The following is a 23,516-nucleotide window of genomic DNA, read 5'->3' on the forward strand; positions in this document are numbered from 1 at the left end:
ATCTGCATGAGAAATAAGACTTATCTAAAAGAAAGTCCATTATTCATAAGGAGGAGATGATTGCATGAAAGTCCACTCGGTATAATGGAGTAGGATCTAAATTAAAGAACACAGCAGCAGAGCTGTCTCTACGGAGGACCCTAATCTGAGTTGTCCCTTGCTGCATTTATGGTCTGTCCTCTCTGAGTTTCTTCTACCACCATCCTCTTCATTCTTTCTACCAGAGTTGTCATCTCTGTTGAAGCCTTCTGAGTGCCTTGAAGCAGCCGGTGGGTAAACAAGCTGTCAGTGTTATAATGAGCAAGGTGCTCTGGACAACCAGTTCCGAAAGCTTATCCTCCACCCCTCACTGCTGCCCTCTGCCAACAGTATGCAGCTCTTCCCATTTCTTTGCTCCCCTGCTTCTTGCATGTCCCAGCCATAAACCTCCAAGTGAAGACTCCTTTCCCTAGACTTCATATCCATAGAAGTACTTTTTATATATGATATATATCCAGTGAATGAAATACAGCGGAAGAGCTGGCCCTCCAAATCAGTGCTCATTATGCATTTGCTATTTAAAAGCACACACCCAAAAATCCTATACTGAAGTTCACATTGTTATGAAAAGGAAAGTTTGTAGTGTAGTGTAGTGCCAAATTCCTAAATTTAACATTAGTCTGCTGGCAAACATTAGCGGTAGAGAAATGGTTTCCCATGGAATCAAGTAACATTTGTTTGCTTATATGCTGCTCTTCCTCATAAATTCCAGTGAAGACATACAACAAAAAGAATTTGAAGGAAGGAAACATGTGGACAATCTGCTGTCCATGCATACTGATTACTTTACCAATTTTTTTCATTCAAAATCAGTGTGACCATGATCGAATGGAGAGGAATTAAAAGCAACATGCAGTTCCTGTATCCATTTTTTTCCAGGACAACATGGGGAAAAATGCATAGAGAAACAAGAAATGTAGTATGCATATTTTTTTTAGCCAATATTATTAATTAGATCACATATTGGGGAACACCTATGATCATCCCCCAGACAATGTTGGGAAGCCATTTGATTGCATCCTTATATAACATAAAAAATCTTTTTATTTATTTGTAGTTGAGTTATTGATGCACATACTCATTTATTACATTTCTATTCTGGCCATGAGTTAAAGCTTTTTGGACTGGCTTTCTGGACTGTATAGAAGAAAAGCTTAAAATCATAAAATACAGCAACACAGTAAAACATAATATAAAACTATACATTTAATCCAGAATAAAAATAATTCATAAATAATGATCTAAAATATTATTAGATAATTCACATGGAATTATCTAAAAATGCAAACTTAATTTTTATTTAAATGGAAGAATTAATATCTGCCCCTTGTTCTAGCCTTAGAAAAATGTAATGCAATACAATGGGTTCTTTTTTGAAAGAATTAACCATTCCTTTATATTTATGACAAGCAAATGTCTTTTAAAAGAATGAAAAATATGCAATTGCCTTAAAAGCTGGTGAAGGATTAAAAATCTCAATAACTTTGACTTAGTTTTCAGCAGGTGGATTTCTTTCTTTCTGTCTTTCTGTTGTCTTTCTGTCTTTCTTCTTATAGTCCATTGGCAATATCTACAAAGGCTTGTGCCAAACTGGTGTATGGGGTTGTTTCGACGAGTTCAACCGCATTTCTGTGGAGGTCCTGTCCGTCGTAGCTGTTCAGCTTAAAGCTATTCAGGATGGCATCCGACAGAAGAGGAAAAGGTACGCTGAGAAGGAGATTCCACCCCCACCCCAGGGTCTATGTATTTATTTTGTCTTGCATTATTTAACATCTTACTTTATCACAGTGTGACTTACCTAATCCTACAGATTCACCTTTTTAGGTGAGACTATTGAATTGAAACCAACAGTGGGAATCTTCATCACTCTTAACCCAGGTTATGCAGGAAGAGCCGAACTTCCAGAAAACCTTAAAGCTCTTTTTCGGTAAGTTTAAAACAATCCAATAATCTGCAACATTGCATTGGATCCAAAGAACCAGGAAAAAATAGAAAACATCTGCTCATGCTTTTGCATGTACACTAGGCATGAGAACTTGCACACAGGGTGGCCAGGTGTCCTATTTTATTTTTTTGTTTAGGTTAATCTCCTGCCTTTTTCTTTCTTTTAAAGAAAAAGATGACAAGAATAAAATACTATATTAAAATAGAATAGCTATAAATACAGTGAATGGATACCCACATAAGAGCTTCTAAAATAAAGCTGCTTTCAAGAGGCATCAGAAAACGAGGAAGGGAGTTTCATGTCCTGGCCCCATGTATATGGCAAGGTTCCTTTCTCAGTGGTTTCCAAATGGGCCAGAGCAGGGGTGCATACTCTGTGTGGAACCACCAGAAGAATCCCATCTAATGACCTCAGTGACTGGGCATGTTGATAAGGAAGAAGGTGCTCTCTCAGGTATACCTATGTGCATGTCCAGACTTTAAAATGTATGCTGATTTTTTTGAACCAAGAAGTAAAGCAGGAGCTCCATAACTGCAGATCAGTTTCAAACCCCCCAGCAGATGCCTGAAACCACAGATAATTGCAAACACTACACAATACACATACAATAGCAAGGGTGCACCACAAAATAAACTCAAACTATATACATTACTTTTCCCAATTTCACCCGCAATGCACTACTTCTCTTTCAGGTTGAGATCAGCCACAGTTAACTGAAAATACAGTAACCAAGCCAGCAGATAGAGGAGTCCTGCTGTACATCAAAATCTTTGCAAAGTGCAAAAGCCAGTGGATAACAAAGTTCCTTTCCACACATTAGTCCAGTGGTTATAGATGATGTCACTTCCAGATGGGGCCACTTCCAGAAACACTTAGGTTCAGAAGTTCTATCACCAGCGGCAAGAAATCAGCATGAGCAGTCATTGATTCATATACTGGGGGGAGCTGTGAAAACAGATCCTGTATTATGAACTTCTGCATTTTAATGCTTTTTAATGCTTTTTATCAATTTGACAGGCCCTGTGCAATGGTGATTCCAGACTTTGAGCTTATTTGTGAAATAATGCTGGTGGCAGAAGGATTTGTGAATGCCCGATTGCTTTCCAGAAAGTTTATTTGTCTTTACACATGTTGCCGTGAACTCCTGTCCCAACAGGTGACTGAAGATCAGTCTCTATTTGATGGTTATGTTTTTCAGCCAAATGCAGCTTATTATATTATTTGAAGAGCAAAGTTGTGTACAATAGTAATTAATAATAATAATTTATAAAAATAAAGCACAAAACCACCATATAAGGCAGAATAAAAAGTGATGTAAATCGCAGAAGAAAATCATAAAAGTTAAATGCTGTTACATGCCTGAGTAAATAGAGAGTGAAAATTAGGAAAAGTTCACCTTTGCTGGTTTATCCATTCTTTTACATGTTTTTGGTCAAATAGGTTATTTGCTTTCTTTTTGTCAAACTTCTGTATGTTCAAAAAGAGCACTGCAGGTAGTTTTTATTTGATTTGGAGATGTTCAGGGTACAATGCCAGTTCTACATGATTAAATACATGGACTAATAATCACTCAAATATGTGAAACTTTGCCCTAAGTAATACATCTGAGGAGCAGATCCAAACTGTGATTATGCTTTGTCCAGATGCTATGGCCCAGTTTTAAAAATGTAAAGGTCATTTTGTTATTTTAAGATCTATACTGCACCTTTTCACCTCAGCGGGTTCCCAGTAAAACAATGAAGCAGAATAACAGCTGTTCACTTTGCAATTACACTTCATTTGGTTAAAAACAACCAAGAAAAAAACACACATCTCAAAACAGATTAAATGATTCTATACCATCAGGATGTCTGTAAGGACCCAAACTCAGAAGATGTCTGGCATCCTATGCAGAGCAAGAGGATTGAAGAAGTGATCTTCACCTTTCTGCATGCATTTTCAGTAGACAGCTATTTCCGGCTGCCTAGCTGGGGTGCATCTGGAGTGGAGGGAGGGTAGCTGTAGAAGGTGTGGGATACATTGCACCCTTGACTCTGCAACCGCTTCCCCTTCCCATCCTCGGGAATCCCTCTTTTTCCCCCTCTCTAGAGTCAAATTTCTGAGCTCAAATAGAGTTGGCACTAGCTGCAGGGGCAGAGGGCACTCAGAGTACAGGTCTCAGAACTCTGAGATCAGAGTTCTGTGTTTCCAGCTTCTGGCCTGGGAATCTGTGGTATCCTATGGCCTCCCAGACAATGTCTAGGAACCATAGGACCACTCCTCCCCTTTAACACTCAGTGTAACTAAAATGCCAGTCCTGTCCCATCTGCACTGGCTTCCAGTTGAAGCCTGGGCCCAATTTAAAGTGCTAGTGATGATTTATAAAGGCTTATGACCTGGATATCTGAAGGAGTGCCTCCTTCCATATAGGCCTGCCCAGCCTCTAAGATCTAGAGTGAAGGTCCTTTGGGAGCCCTCTTTGAAGGAGATCAGAAGAGTGGCTATCCAGAGAGGGGCCTTCTCTGCAGTGGCACCTGGACTATGGAATGGGCTTCCCAGAGAAGTGTATCTGGCGCCAACACTTTTTTCATTTCACTGCCAGGCCAAAACGTATTTATTTTCCCATTATTTTAAATGTTAGCAGTGCTTTAAGACTGATTTTATATATTATTTATGGATGGTGTATCTTATTTATTTTATTGTACCTCCACCCTGAGACACTGTGAAGGGCAGGATATAAAAGTTATAAATAAATAAATAAGATTTCAGTCATGTAAGCGTTTGGCAGGATTTCTAACTCTCACAGAGTTGGTTTGGATGCAACATTCCTGATATTTTATTAAGAGGCCAGACTAGTTGAGATTATAAGCTTGCCCAGTGTACCATTTTAGTGTACCACCAGTGTACCTACCACTATAGTTTGTGTCATACTAAATGTGGGACTGCTTGCATGATTGAATTCCTTGAACATAAAAAACTGTTCTAGAGAAGCTTAATATCATGGAAGGCTTAGAAGGCATCGACCAAAGAGAAATATTAACCTACTGGTAAATCTCAGGGGATTTGCACCCAGCAGATCCACAAGGATTTCTGTCTCCCAAATATTTTTTTAAAAATAAGTCACCAGATTATACACATAAAATGCACATAGCTTGAAGTAACTAAAAGTGTTTTTGTGTGCATGTGTGTGGAAAGACGGTGAACTAAATTTAGTTCTAGTAGTCAAACACGTATTCCAGACTTCAGATTTTAAAACATTCTGTCTACCCTTCACACCAGCCCCTAGTTAGTGGATCTCAGTGTTCAAGTGAAACAAAAACACGGTATATTCCATAAGCATGAAATCAGTTCACATCGGGCTTGGAGGACACATTGCTGAAGAAACTAGATAGGCACTTTTAAGCTGCAATCATACGTATCCTTACATAGGAATAATCCCTCTGAATACAGTAGAGCTTACTTCTGAGCAAAAACACACAGGATTGCACTGTTATTTACTGCTTTAAACAAGAAAAGGGGAAAGAGGGAAATTCTTGACTCCACCCAGATATAATTAAGTTCAGTGCCACCAAGTGACCAAACAGTATAATGACATGATTTGCAAAGTTCTAAATTGTCTTTTGAGGTACCTGCTGTTACTGCTAGTGCTGTTGTTTTTGATACAGATGAGCATTCATTCATCCATCCATCCATCTGAACCTCCCATTTGAAATGGTACAGCCCAGGCATAAAGCTCCCTACCTACCTCAGTGAGAAGCAGGCTACGGTTTGGTTGCAATCCTATACGCACTTCCTTGTAAATAAGCCCAACTGAACTCAGTGCAACTTACTTCTAAACAGAGATTGCACTGTACAGAGATCTAAGATTGCACTTATTTGAAGAAAAGGAGGATGAACCATTGTATTTCATGGGACTTCTTAAAATGAATTATTTCAGATGACTCCAGCTCCCCCAACAATGATGGAAGCCATGGCCGCTGGTCAATGACAATGTGAACCATATTAGCAAAACCAATGGGCAGGGAAAATGGGAGTCATGTTAGTATGGGAAATGATTAGGCAATAGGAGCCATGTCAATAGGGCCAATGAGCAGGGATAACACAAGTTCTATTCCATCAACTTCTGGAGAACCACAGGTTGTCCACACCTGATAGAATAATGGGGGCCACAGAAATGCATATAGTAGAAAGGGCTTTTAAGCTCACATATATTTTTTAAATCAGAGGATTTTAATCTGATTTAAACCACATTCTTCTTCAGTAGAATGTGATTATTTACATTCTAGTGTAAGTTGAGTTGTCTAATTATTGGCTAATGTGTGAGAACCACTTTGGACATGCTTAATCATGCCTTTTTATTTTTACACTTTACTCCTACAAGCTTCCATGGTGAATGTATGGAAATGTTAAGCTAATAACAGTATCTGAAGAGATAAAATGCCAGTTATTTTTTAACACATCTATTGCTTCTCTTAGCTTTCTAAAAGAATTATGTGGCAATTACCATAATCTTTTTATTCAAACATTTGTACTCAGAAGTTTGCTTACATTATTTAATTAAGCAATAAGATGTCACAGTCATTGGAGATCTACTAATTATATCTCCCCTCAGATGGTTCTAGGAAGCAGGAAGACAAGGGCTGAATGACACTACTAAATTAGAGTGCATTTATAGAGTACTTGGCCTGGCCTTGTTTGTACCCTTTTACTGAATATACAAAAAACCAAGTTCATGTTGATGATCCAGCACTAAAAGTAATACTTAACAACAGGCTCAAAGATGGCTACACAGATGATTGGATTGCTTGTGTTACTCAAAGGCAGCCACTTGGCCCTATCTACATATTATCCATTTACATTGATTTTATGTACTCAACTGTCAGATACTGGCTTCCTCCCAAGATTTCTGATAACTGAGAATTCCTTTTAAAGACCTCAAGCCCATCTCTCAGAATTACAAGTCCCAAAATTCCCATGGGAGAGGATGTGGTTGTTTAAAAACTCATTTAAGACAGTGCTTTGGGGTATGCCCTGAAATTGCAGTGAGGACACTTAACTGGACTTGGTTTTGCCCTTTATTGAATCTTACTGTGTATCTGAACTTATTGTGCTTTATATATAGCCAGGAATGATGGGGCATAGTTTCCTAATGCTAGATTAGTATTGCGATGAAGCTTCCTGGAGTCTTGTCTTCTTCACTACAGGGACCTCCTCTAATGTTTGGTGTTGTCTTAGAAAGTGAGCCAGGCTGAGAGCAAGTACACAAATGCTCATGAAACCCTGACTGCACAACTGGCAACCTTCTTCTGCAGCATATGCAGCACAACCAGGGGTGCAAGTCCCATGCATGGAAAAGGGATGCCACTTGTGCAGTGTTTACCTGGGCCCGATTCCTGGCGTCCACCCACATGAACACTCTGCATGCTTGCAAAGAAGTCAGACTCGTGGCCAAGAGAAAGTGGACTGAGGAGCCAACCACAGGGAATCCAATGGATTCCCACCCCCAAAACAGATGCTTCACACAACTGTATTCTGGATATTCCAATATCCATGCTGTTCTACATGCTTTTTATTTACCACAAATAATACCGATGTTACCCTCTTGTGTGGGGAAAAGAACCGATTAGATGGATTTTGCTTTAACTGCATTTGCTTTTGAGAAAACGTAGACTGCATTAGAATCAGATGTATGTGTGTACAGTGAGATTGGCGGATGTGACATTCCTCTCTCTGGCTTTTTATGGCAGCCTGGAACTCCACTGATGGAAGGTGTTTCCACCCATTTTAGGGATATTTCCTTCCCCCTCAGCCCTCGAACCACAAGGTTGTATCTTCAGCATGAGTCCCTCAGAACATTTGAGAGAAGGGAAGGGATGCTCTGGCAGGATTGGGGGAGACTAGGGCCTCCAGCCTTAGTATATTAATGTAATAAATAAATAATGATATGGCAACCTAATTTTTAAATTACTTATTTGGGAATAGCTGGTTGACTACTGAACAGATAAATGCCCACTGGAATCAACTGGTATTTCTTCCAGATAAATGTGTATAGGTGTAAATGTGTTGTGTAATGATTAATGAGTTCCATTTAAAATTTGCTTTAGCAGTTCTAGAAACTATGGGAAAACTGTGGTTTGATTGTTTCTCTTCCACAGGATCATTATGACTGGGGCCTTAGAGCTATAAAATCAGTTCTAGTGGTGGCTGGATCACTGAAACGAGAAGACCAAAGCCAACCCGAAGATCAGGTTACCTTTTTATAGTGATGGTTTTTTTAAAAAAAAATCTTGATGTGGATTGAGATGGATTTCCAAAGGACAGTTAATGTCATAAATGGCTATACATACTGTAGCATATTCTCATTTTGTAAGGTGCTCAGGGTGGTATACCTTATACTGCAGCCTTTTTGTATGCCAAGCTAGGCTGAAATATGAGTGATTTGTTCAAAGTCAGCAAAAGCATCATTCATAGCTGGTGTTTTAAACAGATGAAACATACCTGCGTATGTTAAAGGAATACTCTGTCTTTTAAACATGTCAGAAAATTTGGCAGGCATTCCTGCACTGTAGCTAACCTATGGTTTTGAAGACATGGATAATGCCACTCAAAACCCCCACGACCACCATCAGCTCTAATGTATCATTTTCTCATTCAGAAAACTAAGTAATTTCACCACATTGGGGGTGGGGGGATTGTTGTAGCATTGAATTTACCGGAACTAGTCTATGTCACTGCAGGTAGCAGATTGAGTTTAACAAGCCATATGGGTTGTAATTGTTTAAGTATGATTAATTCATAATGTTTGTTAATTTTATGCCTTACATTATGGTTTGTTATTATTTCATTTAATTATAGTGTCATGTTGGTTTTTCTGAAGGTTTTGATGAGAGCCCTCAGGGATTTTAATTTGCCTAAGGTAGTCACTAATGATGTCCCTATATTTCTGGGCTTGATCAATGACTTGTTCCCGTTGCTGGAAGTTCCACGGAAAAGGGATCTGAGGTTGGAACAGCTGGTGCGACAGTCCATTGCAAAACTCCATTTGCAGCCAGAAGAAAACTTTATACTGAAGGTGGAAATAATGGCTTTCTGCTTAGCTTGTTGAAAATTTTAAATGGGGGTGACTGAATGCTATAATGATCACCATTGTTCGATGCCTGTAGGTTCCAACATCTGGCGGCGGCCATTACAAGGTTCCGCAATAAGTGAAAGTGGCTTGTGGGGCTTCCTGTTTCCTCCTTCCAAGCAGCCATGTATTTAATGGCTCTATTTCCACATTAGGAAATAATTCCAGATTGGGGGAATTGATAATCTAATCGCGTGTGATGTAATATATTAGTGCTGCTGATCGTAGCACTCATATTCAGCTTTTGGTGACCTGGATTTTATTAAACCTTAGCCTAAAGGTTTGTTTTAATGGTTTGAGGCCTTCATTAGCCTCTTCTAGACATGAATCCCAATCATAAACACACACAAGTAAAAATTAACTCCAAGTGGGCTTTTGTCCTAAGAAAAGTTCAAGAAGGAATAACCAAGGAGACTGACTTTCCTACTTCTGGGAGAAGAGGTAGAACTGTTTGGGTTGCCGGGGTTACAGAGTAGGGCGGAAACAAGTGCATGATCATCACTCTGCTCTCATCCTTGCCTGCCCTTTGAGTGAATGATATACTTGAGATACCAAAGTGAGTGGCCTATTCCAGTTCATTATCACAGTGCTCTAATTTGATTTTAAGGTAACCCTTTTCCTATAAACCTCATTGAAAAAAGTTGAATTATGTACTCTTTGCCCTGTGTGATAGATTACACACACACACACACACACACACACACACTAACGAATGATAGTCTTACCATTTCTTTGCTTTGCTCACGTGTTCTAACTTTGCATGTACAAAATCCCAACTAAGGTAAGGAGGAACACAGAAACTGGAATTGGGTCAAGCCTGTCCCTCTTTAGTTGTATGAATATGCATTTCTACCAGCTCTTAGTTATATGTTCAATTTATGAGTCACTGAAAAGCCAAACTTCTCAGGGAGACATACCTATTTTTTAAAAATCCAACAACAAAACACAGTTTAATGCCTCAACAACACTGTGCAATTGTGTGTTTTTTAAAGAAAGAGCTAAATATCAAAACAGTCCAGAAAACGGTATCAAAGGGGCCATTGCTGCAGTGGGCCTCCTCCTTGGAGACGGAAGACGGAGCTGCTCCCTCAGAGCAGGAGGTCCTGCTGCATTTGCCCCCCCCCCCCCCCCAAGCACAGAGCCCTCCTTCTTGCAGGGTCAAGAAGCTCAGGAAGAAAGGTGAGTGCCTGGAACAGACAAGAGGGCAGGGAGGGGCAAGGCTGGATCCAATGGCGCCAGAGGTCCCACCTCCACCCCTGCTGAGAAACCACGTTAGTTGGGTTCAGGGCCCCATTTGCCAAGAATTGTCACAAAGGTAGACAAAGAGGCAAAAATAGCCTCTTTCTCCTCCTCTGCCTCTTGATAGAGGAGGGGCTACAACATTTAGGTGCCTAGCCCATAGGACTGCTTTCTAAAATATATGATCATTACAAATAAAACAAGCAGCACTCCCCCCCCCCACCCCCCCCCCCCCCAAAAGATAAAGGCTGGGAAAATAAAATAGTATTTATTTGGTGCTGAAAAGTCAACAAATCAGGAGCTGTTTCTGGGAAGCGTGTCCCACATTTGAGGGCTGCTACTCAGATCTGGCCCCAGATGATGTTTTCAAAGGCATTTCCAAAGGATAGGCATGTAAAAAATATACCAAAGAAGACAATGGAATAAATCAACTAAAATAAGTAACACAGGAATATTGTAAGCACACATGCAGCTCAACCTGTACATGTGAACTCAGACATTACTCTGTCGCATTCAGTGGGACTTCCAAATACACCCTGACATATGTTCTTTAATAAGACATCAGAATAAAGCCATTGTATATAAAACTCCTTGCACTTCAGGTAAGCGTTTTGGTAAATTCTAAAAATCTTGACCTGAGGCTTAAATTAAAAGCCATGAAGTCAGCAGAGTCTCCCACTGGAAGGTGTTTCATAAGTCCCGTGTCACCCAGTTAATATGCATGAGCCAAGGCAGAACTAGCAATAAATCGTGACACTCACACTGTAGGTTCAGATTTTCCTTAAAATAGATTGAGCAAGGTTTACCCTTTTAGTCCCTTATTTCTCCTGCAGGTGTACATGAGAAAATAGTATGAGTACAAGTGGTCTCTGCTGAGAGATCTTCCTTCCTTCCTTTTTCATTTTACCATAACGAATGAAAAAAAAAAAATTAAAGAAGACAGTCCCTTCTATCAATGCTTTATTGTTTCAAGTTACCTAAACTGCATTCATTATCTTCAGTGAGGCCCATATATTGAAGATTTCATCCAACTGCTTAATGTACTGATTAATTAAATATAAATAAATTTGCCTATTATGAAAGCTCTGTTCACCCACAAGCTCCCTATCCCTGCTTTTCCTTCTATGTGGCTAAGAGGAGTTCTGAAGCAGCCCTGTGTGTTCACCACATTTCCATGTCATCCAACCAGAAAACATGGTTAATTCAAACTGGGGTTACTCTAACCATAGCTTCTTGTTTCATTTATTAACTCACTTCTGAAATCCTTCGTCTGGATGTCTATCTCTAATGTACTGAACAGGGCCCAAGCAAGCATCATTTTCGCAGTCAAGTTAGAAATATGTAGAAATAAATAGGGATTTGTAGCACGGGCCTCCTCCCATATACAGTATATAATTGAATAGAAGAAAAGCTTCTGATTTAATGTTCAAATTATATTTTGTTACATTTCTGAATTGCACCATGGCCCATGGGACTTTTCTCCAAGTCTCCCAAACAATGATGCCTTTTCTTTAACATAAAATCCGTACTGAAAAAGAGTACTCAAAAGCTTGCAGAGTCATTCTTGTGACTGCCAAACTGAGAGGAGCTGGCCAGCCCAGTTCCAGCTTAAAGGTGCAGAATGGCTGCCCATCAGCGGACTGCCCAGGCAGGCCTGCAGGTCACCTGGTCACAGTCTTTCCCGGTATGGTGAGATGCACTGTATTTCTGTTTAAATTAGACTGATTTTATTATTGCAGTTTTATGATTATTATTATTGTGCAACAATACAATTAGCATGTCATTATTATTATTCATGCTCCCCTTTTGGAGGGATTTGTTCTCTTTTTGGCCTCCATAATTGGCCACCTTAGCTTGGTCAAAAATTGTGTTGGCTTGTTTTGCACAGATCATTATATTATCTGTGCTGAGTGCCTTATCTCAGTTTTAACTTTCCAGCTATAGCTGCTGAAACTAACACCATATATGTCTTCACCTACATGTGCTTTAAAAAAAATAACTCTTACATCTGTGCCCACTGCTGCAAAAACACCAACCCATAATGGGACAGTCCTCTGGTCCATTATATACCTGGAATCAGGGCTGTTCTGGAGAAAGTTCAACCAGCGCTGCTACTAATCCTCTTTTTCAGCCCCTGATTCTATGATCACATGGGGATCTAACCCAGCTAGTATAAAACTGACTCATGGTTTAATGTCTGTGGAAATACTCCATGACTGCAGGGAAGCAGAGGGAAACAGGCAATATTTTTCAATAGAATGAAAGAATAAAATAACAGTGATGTTGACTGAAATAGGGGAGAAATGTGTTGTTTGATTTATTTGCAGGTGGGAGTTGAGTCTTTCAGTTTTTGTATGCCATAGTGATGCCTATAAAATATGTTTGTCATTATATCAATTTCCTCTTCCTCTTTTTGAATGGCTTTTAGGTTATGCAGTTAGAAGAGCTACTGACTGTCAGACACTCAGTCTTTGTTGCTGGAGATGCTGGGACAGGCAAAAGCCAGGTAAAATTAAGAATATACACATCCCTCCAATAATTTAATAGCAATAAAGAGAGCATGAACTGGTGGTGCAGGTTACAGAAGGTATGCTGCTTTGACTGCAATTCTGCATTCAAGACTCTCCGCATCATAACTACAGTCTGAAATCTGTAGAGCAGCCTGTTGAGCTAGCAAACCTAGAGTGTTTGGCTCTAGGGCTCTAGGGTACCAAGCACCTAGAGTGCTTGGTACACAGTACTGTGAATGTATCAGTCACTGCCGTTTCGCAGAATTCGGAACAGAGCTCACAAATTGCAACATTCAAAAACAAACCTGTGAACAAATGTGTATTTCTTTGCAGAAATCTGATATGGTGAATTAAATATTGGCATTCTCTGTGATGGCTTGGATGCAGAGATGTGTGAACAGAAAAGCATTTACATATATGCTAATAAACCTTGCCAATTTCCTCCAATTTCTCGGTCCTGCATTTCTCATGCCAAGCTGCTTCAGAGGGCCTGCTGAACCATAGATTTTTAGGACATAAAAACATAAGAAAAGCCATGCTGGATCAGACAAGAAGTCCACCCAATCTAGCACTCGTTCACACAGTGGCAAACCAGCTGCCCACAGGATTCCCAAACCAGGATGAGTACAAGACCTCTGCCTGCCCAGCTCCTCAGCAGCTGGTGTATGCAGGCATTGCCACTCCGGAAAAGGAGGCAGTACAGAGCCAGTAAAGCTAGTTGCCACTGAGAGCCTCCTCCTCCTCCATGAATCTGTCCATGTTGCTGGGAATTGCATTCAGGGGGCTGCGCCTTGGTAAGCAGAAAAGCGATGCTGTGTAAACAGAATGCCACTTAAATGTGTTTGCATCTAACCTAACATACTAGTAATCTGCTAGAGATCCAGAAGAACTCAGTGTATTTTGGCTTGCACCTAGTTTTTTTTTCATGAAATTAGCATTCAATTGCCTAAATCAAAATATTTTGGCTTTCTTAAATATGGATAGAGCTGCCTACAAATCCCAAAGGCTTCCTTAATTATTGAAGCTAATTTTATATGGTAACTTCACTGATATCACATCCTCCAAATCTAGTGCCACATATATCCCAGATATAAATGTTTGTGTATTTTTTCATATATGTAGAAACAAGGCATGTACAACTAAAATAGCCTCTTAATTCCTATATATTCTATTTATGTTCTTCATGGCTGAGGTATTCCGTTTTAAGGCAATAGAAAATAACAAGGAAAAATGGAAGAACTGTTTGTCGTACTGAAAGCCAAGAAAATGACAAAATTGACATTCTTTACACATTCACACAGTACATATTTTAGGTACACTTAAGATGCAGCAAATACATATAAGCATACTTATCAGGGACTAATGCCTGCTCCATGTATATTTGATGCCATTCCCAGATTTAATTCTTCATAATATGCCAGATAGTTGGTACAGAAGATAAGTAATTTTGAGTAAGGCATTTTAACTGATTTAATTATATATGATAAAATGTTCTAACTTTAGATATTAAAGACGCTGCACATGACTTACTCCACCATGAAGTTGCGGCCTCTGTGGAATGATATCAACCCAAAAGCTGTCACCACAGATGAACTTTTTGGGTTTCTTCATCCATCAACAAGAGAATGGAAAGATGGTATTCCTGAGTATTATCCTTGCATGAAAAATCAGATATGTTAATATTTAGAGAACGTATGAACTTTATAGATAATAAAAGCTGCTTTTTGTTTCACCATTTGAAGGTTTATTTTCATCCACCATGAGGGAACTGTCAGGCATTATCCATGATGACCCCAAATGGATTGTGCTCGATGGAGACATCGATCCCATGTGGATTGAGTCACTCAACACTGTCATGGATGACAATAAGGTTTGTGGAAATCAGATTGCTAAAACTGTGCTCTCTTGTATGAATGATGTGTGTCTCATTAGTATGCTCATGACAAGCCAGGTAAGATGGCCGCTTTGTAGATTGCATTCACATACTTAGTAAAAAACTGTTCCACATCTTTGGCTTGTATCATACAGCTGAAACCTGGAGGCCAACAGTAGTTTTGCACAGAGTTTCAAGAGGCATTGTAGCCCGAACACAGTTATTCATATCCTGGTAAAATCCAAGCTGGATTACTTTAATGCACTGCCTTTGAAGATCACTTGGAAACATGAAGTGCTCAAGAATATGGCAATTGTTAACTACGACATAATATTCCAAACAAATTTTGACAATGTTAAAGATCTTCACTGGCTTCCTTTTTGTTTTTGGATGCAATTCAAAATGCTGGTTTTAATCTAAAACACTTCAAAGGCCCATCCATTGCATCTTTATATAGGAAAGCATCCTAGAATTCCTAGTATTCCCAAGCCAGCCATGTATTTGAAGGACCTTACTCTCCTGAATTAACCTTTGTATATCTGGAAATCATCATCTGAACCTTTGCACTGGGGGTCTCGGCCTGGATTTGACGTGCCGGGTTCTTGGGGACAGATGCTCTTCTGTGCCCCTCACCAGAAGCACTCACTTGACTGCAGTTCTTTCACACACTGGCTGTCGAGTTAAATCTGTTCAATTTCCCGACCCTTTCATGGTTGATTGTTTTACTTCTCACCCCAGTGCATCTCTTTTAATCTGGAATATACAGTTTGGTGTCTTTGGGCATTTAGGATTTTTAATTGTGAATTTTATATTCTTTGTAAGCTATAGTAGCACAAAGTAGAAAGGCAGGATATAAATATTTGAAAATAGATGCAGAGGCAATATGTATACATTTATTCTACTGTCATCTCTAGGCAATCAGAGGTTATTATTTATGAAATAACACAGAATTCTGGGAAGAGGTGACAGTGGGGGAAGTCTACCCACAAGGACATATTTTAATTTATCACATTTCACAGTCATCACCATTTGCTGTAGACTGCAGTGTCCAAAAATCCTTCTTACAGCAGTCACTATTCATGAAGCACCAAGTGAAAATGTTTTTCATTGACAAATCTTGCACAAATGCACTGTGATATAATTGGCATTTAAAGGCAATAATAGAATCTCAAAATGACTTTTTTATTGTACAGTAGGTACAAACCCAGCCCTAACCCTAACCTTATGGTAATAATTATTTTGGTAATTATTAATTTGTTTGGGAAAGCAAATGCCTTTTTAACTAAAATGAAATGCATAACAAAAGTGGAAAGGTCATGGTTCGGCCTTGGAAGTGGGAGGAGCAGAAAGCTGAATCATTTTGTAGTAAGTGTATATTAATCATTGATTAAAATATCACCTTCATTCACTACATCATCCCAGCCTTTCTTTTTGATGGATACAACAGCAGGAGAGCAAACTGCTGAAATTGAGATACTTTGTGCAAATTGAAAAGAGATTTTTTGCCCTAATTTTGCACAATGGTAGGAACCTCCTTGAAATCACATTTTCCTAACCAGCTTCTAGAATGGCTCTTGCTGTTAGATTCTAAGGACTCTATTGTAGCTTTCAAGCTAAAGCACTCAGTAGGGGATGTGTAGAGTTGCACCAGCCCTTTGGAGCACCAGAAGAATAGCCTCTGATGGCAAGTACAATCATAGAATGTAAAAATGGATCAGATTGTAACAGGTTATCCAGGCCCATGCTATGCCACTGCTCTGCTGGATCACACAACATTTGCAACGTATTTTGTATAACTGATTTTCCCAAGTGTTGAACTTCCCCATGTTCTGCCATCAAACATTTCTCAAACTCACAGTCAAAAAGATTCAAGCTCATGTAATTTATTGCATTGACAGTCTTCTGAAAAGGTTGTCCTTGGAATCATGGGACTGAATTCCTAGAATAGGATTGAACAAGAATCATTTTGATTGTGATCCTATATCCATGTGACAAGCACCAACAGATTCATTTGTTTATTTAGTGTGGTGGGACAATAACTGTTAGAAGGTTTCCTGTGTTTTAGCTACCCCAAAAATATACTGTGTGAGTCTTATTTTTTCAAAACAGAACCTTAGTGACTTAATTTGAAAAGCAAATGCTTATGGAAGTGAATGTGCAATGATTCTGTCATTAGGTCCTAACACTAGCAAGTAACGAACGAATTTCACTGACCCCCTCCATGCGACTAGTGTTCGAAATCAGCCACCTTCGGGCAGCAACTCCAGCCACTGTGTCAAGAGCTGGCATCCTCTATGTGAACCCACAAGACCTAGGCTGGAGCCCGTGAGTACAGCAGTTTAATCCCTCTTGAACCAGCAGCACTGAGGCTGGCAATGACCTTCTGCTTTGCTGCTGAACTATATTCTTGGCCCAGAAGAAGGCTGGCTAAATGCTCTGTGCCTATAGCTACCATGTGTTCCTCTGCACCCTTCACGGCACCCAATGATCAGCTCTTAACTCAGACCACACTTTAAAGGGGCCAAAACCATTGATGCTGTAAATGCTGCAGATGTAGTCTGTGTGAGCTGTGGGGTGTGAGAAATGAGCTATGGGTGAGCCATAGCCCATTTGCCAAAGAATGGGGAAAGGGCTACGGCCCCATGGTACAGCACATGCTTTACTGACAAAGGGATCCTGGAGGTAGTCTCTGGCATCTTAAAGCAGAATTGGGAAAGGTGCCCATCTGAAGACCTGGATAACTGCTGGAAGCCAGTGTTCACCAGCCTCCCTCAACATACCGTTCTGCAGCTATTTTGGACTCCAGTTCCAACCAGCCCTAGCCAGCATGGCCGATGGGCAGGAGTTCTGATGCCCAAAACATCTGGTAGGTTGGCAAGACAATGCTGGGCTAGATGGACCACTGGCCTCCCTTGGTTTGGGGCAGCCTCTGTGTTACTGTGCTTATGTGGAGCCTCAGCCTGTGAGAGCCATAGGAGAAATCCATCTAGAATGGTCAGGGAAAACCCCCAGATTCTATGGACTGTAGACAATCCTGGAACCCTGTGACCATGTAAAATCACCCCAAATGGAAGAACTGTGCAGGTATGGGCCATGCAAGTGGTCATGATTCCTGTCCTCATTTCTGAATTACATTTGTTGCTTCCTCAGCATCCTTTCACATACCATATACATCATCACCTTTTTCAAAGTCCTTTCACATTACAACACAGCTCTAATTGGTGAAGTTTCAAATGGCAGAAAGGTGTTCCTCTGGAGCAGCCTAGACAAAAATACAAAGCAATTTAATGGCAACAGTAAGACATGGCTGAATCAGAACTGTATCATTGACAGTGCAACAATGTACATCAATTCAACAAGTAAAGGAAACTGAAAAGGCCGAGTCCCATAATGAAGGCATCAAATGGTCCTCTATTCCTCTCACAATCATCCTTTCCCCCCCCCAGCAACAGCACTCCGTTAAAAAAAAACAAAACCCTCAAACACCTTTTGTTTTCATAGATATGTCACAAGCTGGATCGAAACTCACAAAGCACAGTCTGAAAGAGCAAACCTAACCCTCCTCTTCGACAAATATGTTCCTAGCTGCTTGGAGCAAGTCCGATGCAACTTAAAAACCATCACTCCGATTCCAGAGAACAGCATGGTACAGGTAACAGCCACTGCTGTGTAGGATCTTCAGTCTGCCGCTCTTCCTGTGTGTGATTTTGAGAGTGTTCAAGTATGCAGAGCTGGTGTGAAGGGACTTCATTATAATCACAGCATGGTCTTGTGCTTTGTGATTCAAGTAACAAAGCAGGCACAGATCACAGAACTGTTTGCTCCTGGATTAGGCTTGATGTGGTCCTGGGCACTAATCACTCTGAAGTTTGTTTTTTTCAAAAAGACTTCCCTCAGATGATGCTACAGACAAATTGTTGAGGGCTGTAGTATAAAGATTTTCATAAAATATCTATTTTCATAAAATATCTATTTTCTTCAGTGCTTCTGGAAACATAATTTCTCAGGCACAATTTCTTGCTATGCAACCTTATCATAGAGGACTATTCAACACAAGGCATTCGTTGTGTGCACATGATCCCTCACAGAAGTTTGCAGGGCATCTCCCAGGTCTTCCAGACTTTTTATTGCTTTTTTTAGAGCAAGAAATGCCAGCTGTTATTTCCCACCTCACTAGGAAGCTCTACAAAATGGTTGTGTTTTTGTTACAATCCCAACATAGCACAGCCTTGTGAAGAACAAAAAATGTATAGGATGGCAGATCCGCTCTTCCTCCTCCAAAGTACACCGAAGAGGAGGCCACGGTAAAGTGCCAGGGTCAACAATTTGCACAGAGAAGCCCTGAGTGACAACATATTTACACAATCGCAGTTTTTAAGCTGTGATTTGTAAATGTATTTGCAAGCCTTGTTTAAATTAGGATGCAATGATCAATAAGTAACTGTGTTAAAACAGGGTTAACATGTGCCACTTTCTTGGTTGCTAGTATCTATTGTGCTCAGTGGGTTTGCAGTGAAGACACTCACAAAACTGGTCAACACATGCATATTAAAGTTGGATTTACAGAAGAAAAAGTCATCAGCTGGAGAAAACAGAACCACTGTGACTACCAGAAGAGAGAAAGAAAGAGAGCAGGGGAGGGGAGGGGGAGATTGTGTGAATTGGCCCTGAAAATTTGGAGCAATAAAAAACATTAGTCATTATGCCATTGACTGACTTCTGTGGAATGTAGATCACCACATTAATCTCTATAAGAGTTTTGCATCACAGAACAGACAGAGGGTCAAAACAGATATTATTTTAAATCTGTATGTAGTAGCAATGTCTTCTTTTCATTTTTACTATGGAATAGGTACAAGGTCTCTGACCAAGATCTTGGATGCCCCACTACGCTAGGGTCATAATCTGGAATGAGATCCCTTCATCTACCTAACAGTAAAAATAAAGAGAAAAGGAAAAAAGATGCAGCTGCTGGACACAATATACCTGTTTTAGCCAAAGTTATTTCTAACGCAGTGGGTGGTATCTAATATTAATCTTATTTAGAGTGGCACCCTTACAATGAACAGGAGAGAAGACAGACTAACTCGGACACAACCCATTGGGTATAACCCAGGAAGAGCACAGTCCTATGGTCCTGGTGTTGTCCTGGGGACTGTAGGATTATTCAGAGCCCCAGCTCTGGGGTCCTGCAATCTTGGAGCTTAATATTGCCTAACTATTTGGGCAGATTCATGTGAATGCAAGTAACCCCTGAAGTATGATGCTCCCTAGCCATTTTGGTTCCGTCGTGTCAATAATAGCAAATATTAAAAAATGGATCAAGATAGCAAGATTTGAGACCAAGAAGGGGGAATGTTCCTTTGCTTTTCTCTTTTTTATTAAATGGGCCCATTATGAAGAGTACTCCTGTCCTCAGAAATGTGGAGGTGTTTGCTGATGTGCAGAATTCTGCAGCAGGACAGATCTCAAGTGCTTGATCTCAAGTTACTTTAGCAAACAACGGAAGGTACTGCAACTGGAGAGTCTGCAGTAAATGGAGGATTGAATAGACTTTTTCCTTTCTTTCATTATTGTTAAAATGTCACATGCATTTCTGGATGAATGCAAATTTAAGAATGTTAATAATTTTAGATGATGCTTTTGAGTTTTTAAATGTTATTTTGATTTTAAAGCTTCCTGGATCAAAAGATTTCCTATAATGAGAAAACAAAGGCTAGAAATGAAAGCAAATTGTTGTGACTCACATACAAGGGAGAAAAAACCTTTAACTGTCCAGCTTAGATGTGGGTCTTTTGAACAACACAATTACATTGTGTTTGAGTGTCTTTTTCCAGTAATTCACATACTTAAAGCATCTGTGCTTCCCAAGTCATAAAGATTATTTCATTGTTTTTTATTTTTTCTGAACAATTAAAAAACATCTTTATTGAATAATAGTACTCTGATAGATTCTGAACAACAAGAAGATGCTTCCAAGAATGCTGACCGTAGAGTGTGTACACACAGAGAGTGTACACACACAAAGGTGGAATAGGGGCAAACTCTGGAAATGCTGGGAGTGAGGAAAAGGAGAGGGATGGATTGGGTGCCCACCTATGGGGCTGTGAACAGGAAGCCGATAGGTCTATGTGGTGTAGGGGAGCCACTTATTAATCACCAAAAAGAGAAAAAAGGGGACAAAGGTGGACAGAGAGTTACATAACATCTGCATATTCTGATTTATTGGTATAAATGAGACTTCAGAAATAATTGTATTCTCACCATAGTGCAAAAGAAGGTGACCAGGTGACCTGCGAGCCCGTCTGTTCCCTCTGCTTCTTGGGCACTCACTGCTGATGATGCCACTGTGATTATCCTTTATCTTTAAATTGGACTGGGCAGCCCTTCAAATGAAGGATACCTTCACACAGAGGACAGTCCTCTTGCGGCACTTCAAGCAGAAGTCTGTCCTCTGCAAAAGAGAGCCCCTGGCCAGCACGTCTTGCCCCGCTACTCTTCTTGTTTCTCCCCCATATTGGAATACAGCCAGTATCTGCAGCTGTCACCTTTCATACAAGCAACTCAGCCGGTAACTTGATTCTTCCGCATCGTATGCATGCAGGCAGCGCTCATCTGCCTGGTGGGCTCAGGCCTGTATGTTGAGAATAGCTTGAAAAGGACATCGGGCTTTACACGGAAAACTTGTCCCTTTAGAAATTGGCTGTGAGGGAAAGCAGAACCATGGCTCGGAGAAGAAAGGGATTGCACGGCACAGTTGCACTGGCTCGCCTGGTGCAGCCCCAAACCGCCCCCTCCCTCCACCATGGCTGTGCGCCACCCTCAGTGGTGGTGGGTGTCCCCCTTTACCGAGCAGAGCATTCCCTTCCCACCCCAGCCTTGCATACCAGCCATTCTCTGCAAGAGGGAAGCAGCCAGCTGAGCAGCCACGCTTTACTTGTTTAAGTCCACTTGCCCACAGGCAAGATGGCCTCATGAACTTCTCAGAAAGAGGAAATGTGCCTCCCAGAAAGAGAACAAGAGAGGCCAGCCATTTACTTAAAACTTGAATATTCTGACTTATATCTACAGATGCAGCCACTGACATTATTGCAGTTTAGATAGAAATATAGTGTATCTTGCATAGAAGACTGTGACCAGATGCCAGTCTCTTCAGTCTGTTGTTCAGCCACTGTTGATGGTCAGCAGTTCTGATGCGTCTTTCTATTTAAACCAGAACTGGACAGGGCAGCCTTCAAATAGAGGACAGTTCTCTGGCAGCCCTGTGAACAGAGGACTGCCCTCTCTAAAAGAGGACAAGCAGAGCAACCTTACTCACAGACCAGCAAAATGTGGAAACTGCACATGCACTTCTGAGGTGTTTCCTAACACTTAGTTGGAGCATGGTGACCCCATCGATTATGGGTTGCCACTTTCAGGAAAGGTGCACCATTGCCTTGGTCTTTCATAATGTTGATTTTGCAGCCATTTGATTTACTGGTCCTTCTGCTGAGGTCTGCCTATAACAAAGTGACTATAATTGCCTCACAATGGTTACTGTGAGACCAAATTAGGATTTTATCAGAATTATTCTATCTGGACAGTATGAGCTATAGAAATCAATGTTAAATTCCATAATGCAAATAGATATGAAGGTGCTTTATTAAGATCTCTATTTTTTTCTCCGTTCTTTACTGGAGACTTTGTGTTCCCTGCTGGATTGTCTCCTGACCCCAGAGAACATTCCTTCAGACTCTCCTCGAGAACTCTATGAAATATACTTTGCCTTTGCGAGTGTGTGGGCTTTTGGAGGGGCTTTGTTCCAAGATCAGGTGAGTTTCTAGTGTTGAAGAAAAGATATGGTATTTTGGCCTTCCATTCACACTGGACAGTCTATCTGATAAGTTTTCAATAAGAAAATGAGGGTAGAAAAATTATCTTGTAATGAATGCACCTTTTATCACAAGATGGAGGTGTATTCTTTTCTATTTGCCTAAGAAGCATGAGACACAGAAAGATTATTCCATACTGGGCTATTCACTAAATAATCAATGTCACCCTTTTGTCACACCAAAGTGAGTCATTCAATGGGCATTTTCTCTATTATGTTAGAAGATTAACAGGCAATCATATAAGATTCTGGCTACATATCACTCCTTTGTGTACTAAATGGGTCAGAAATCAGAATACATTGTCCATGCAATACATAAGACCTGGATATGTTTTCATCTTCCATAGCAGTTCTGCCATTTCACTAGTTCTTTATTACTACTCTCTGAATATGTATTTATTAGCAACATTTTTGTGCCACCCAATAACTCTGGGTAGTTTACAATAAAAAAATACAAAAATAAAACCATTGTAAGCCATAAAACTAATGTGGCATAGAACTAGCACAGAGCATAAAATCAATATAACAGACCTCACGATAGCATCAAAACTTCACAGACTTTAAAATCCTACAAATACTCCCAAAAGTTTACAGTTCACTGAGACTGCAATCCTATAAATACCTGCATGGGAGTAAGTCGAAGTTAATAGGTTACTATCATATAGTTTATTGAACTGTTTCTCATAGCTTAGGTCAGGTTAGATAATGGGTTGCAGTCAGACTTAAATATGCTTGGAGTATTAGTACAACTACCACTATTATTACTACTATTATTAATTTTATTTCTATGCCACCCAATGGGCCTGGTATACTCTCTGGACAGTTTACAAGTAAGTCAATGGGACAAGTTTGTCATGATTAACTTAAGACTCATTAATTTCAGTGGATCTACTCTAAGCATGACCTAAGTTCAACACAAGGATTGGGAGGGTCCA

The 23,516-nt window shown here is 40.2% G+C and overlaps 1 protein-coding gene across 1 annotated transcript in view; it reads left to right on the forward strand.

Moving 5' to 3' along the window:
• LOC123016996 (dynein axonemal heavy chain 11-like) overlaps positions 1-23,516 on the forward strand; it is a 198,224-nt gene that overhangs the window by 35,533 nt on the left and 139,175 nt on the right. Inside the window, exons 15-25 of the mRNA XM_044417936.1 lie at positions 1,596-1,741; positions 1,850-1,966; positions 3,002-3,140; positions 8,119-8,211; positions 8,841-9,035; positions 12,757-12,834; positions 14,342-14,474; positions 14,581-14,708; positions 16,888-17,036; positions 18,213-18,363; positions 22,391-22,522. Coding sequence (XP_044273871.1) covers positions 1,596-1,741; positions 1,850-1,966; positions 3,002-3,140; positions 8,119-8,211; positions 8,841-9,035; positions 12,757-12,834; positions 14,342-14,474; positions 14,581-14,708; positions 16,888-17,036; positions 18,213-18,363; positions 22,391-22,522 — 1,461 coding nt within the window. The remainder of the gene's footprint in view (positions 1-1,595; positions 1,742-1,849; positions 1,967-3,001; positions 3,141-8,118; positions 8,212-8,840; positions 9,036-12,756; positions 12,835-14,341; positions 14,475-14,580; positions 14,709-16,887; positions 17,037-18,212; positions 18,364-22,390; positions 22,523-23,516) is intronic.

This window comes from Varanus komodoensis, unplaced genomic scaffold (assembly GCF_004798865.1).
Source record: "Varanus komodoensis strain SLA01 unplaced genomic scaffold, ASM479886v1 scaffold9, whole genome shotgun sequence".
Classification (NCBI taxonomy): domain Eukaryota; kingdom Metazoa; phylum Chordata; class Lepidosauria; order Squamata; family Varanidae; genus Varanus; species Varanus komodoensis.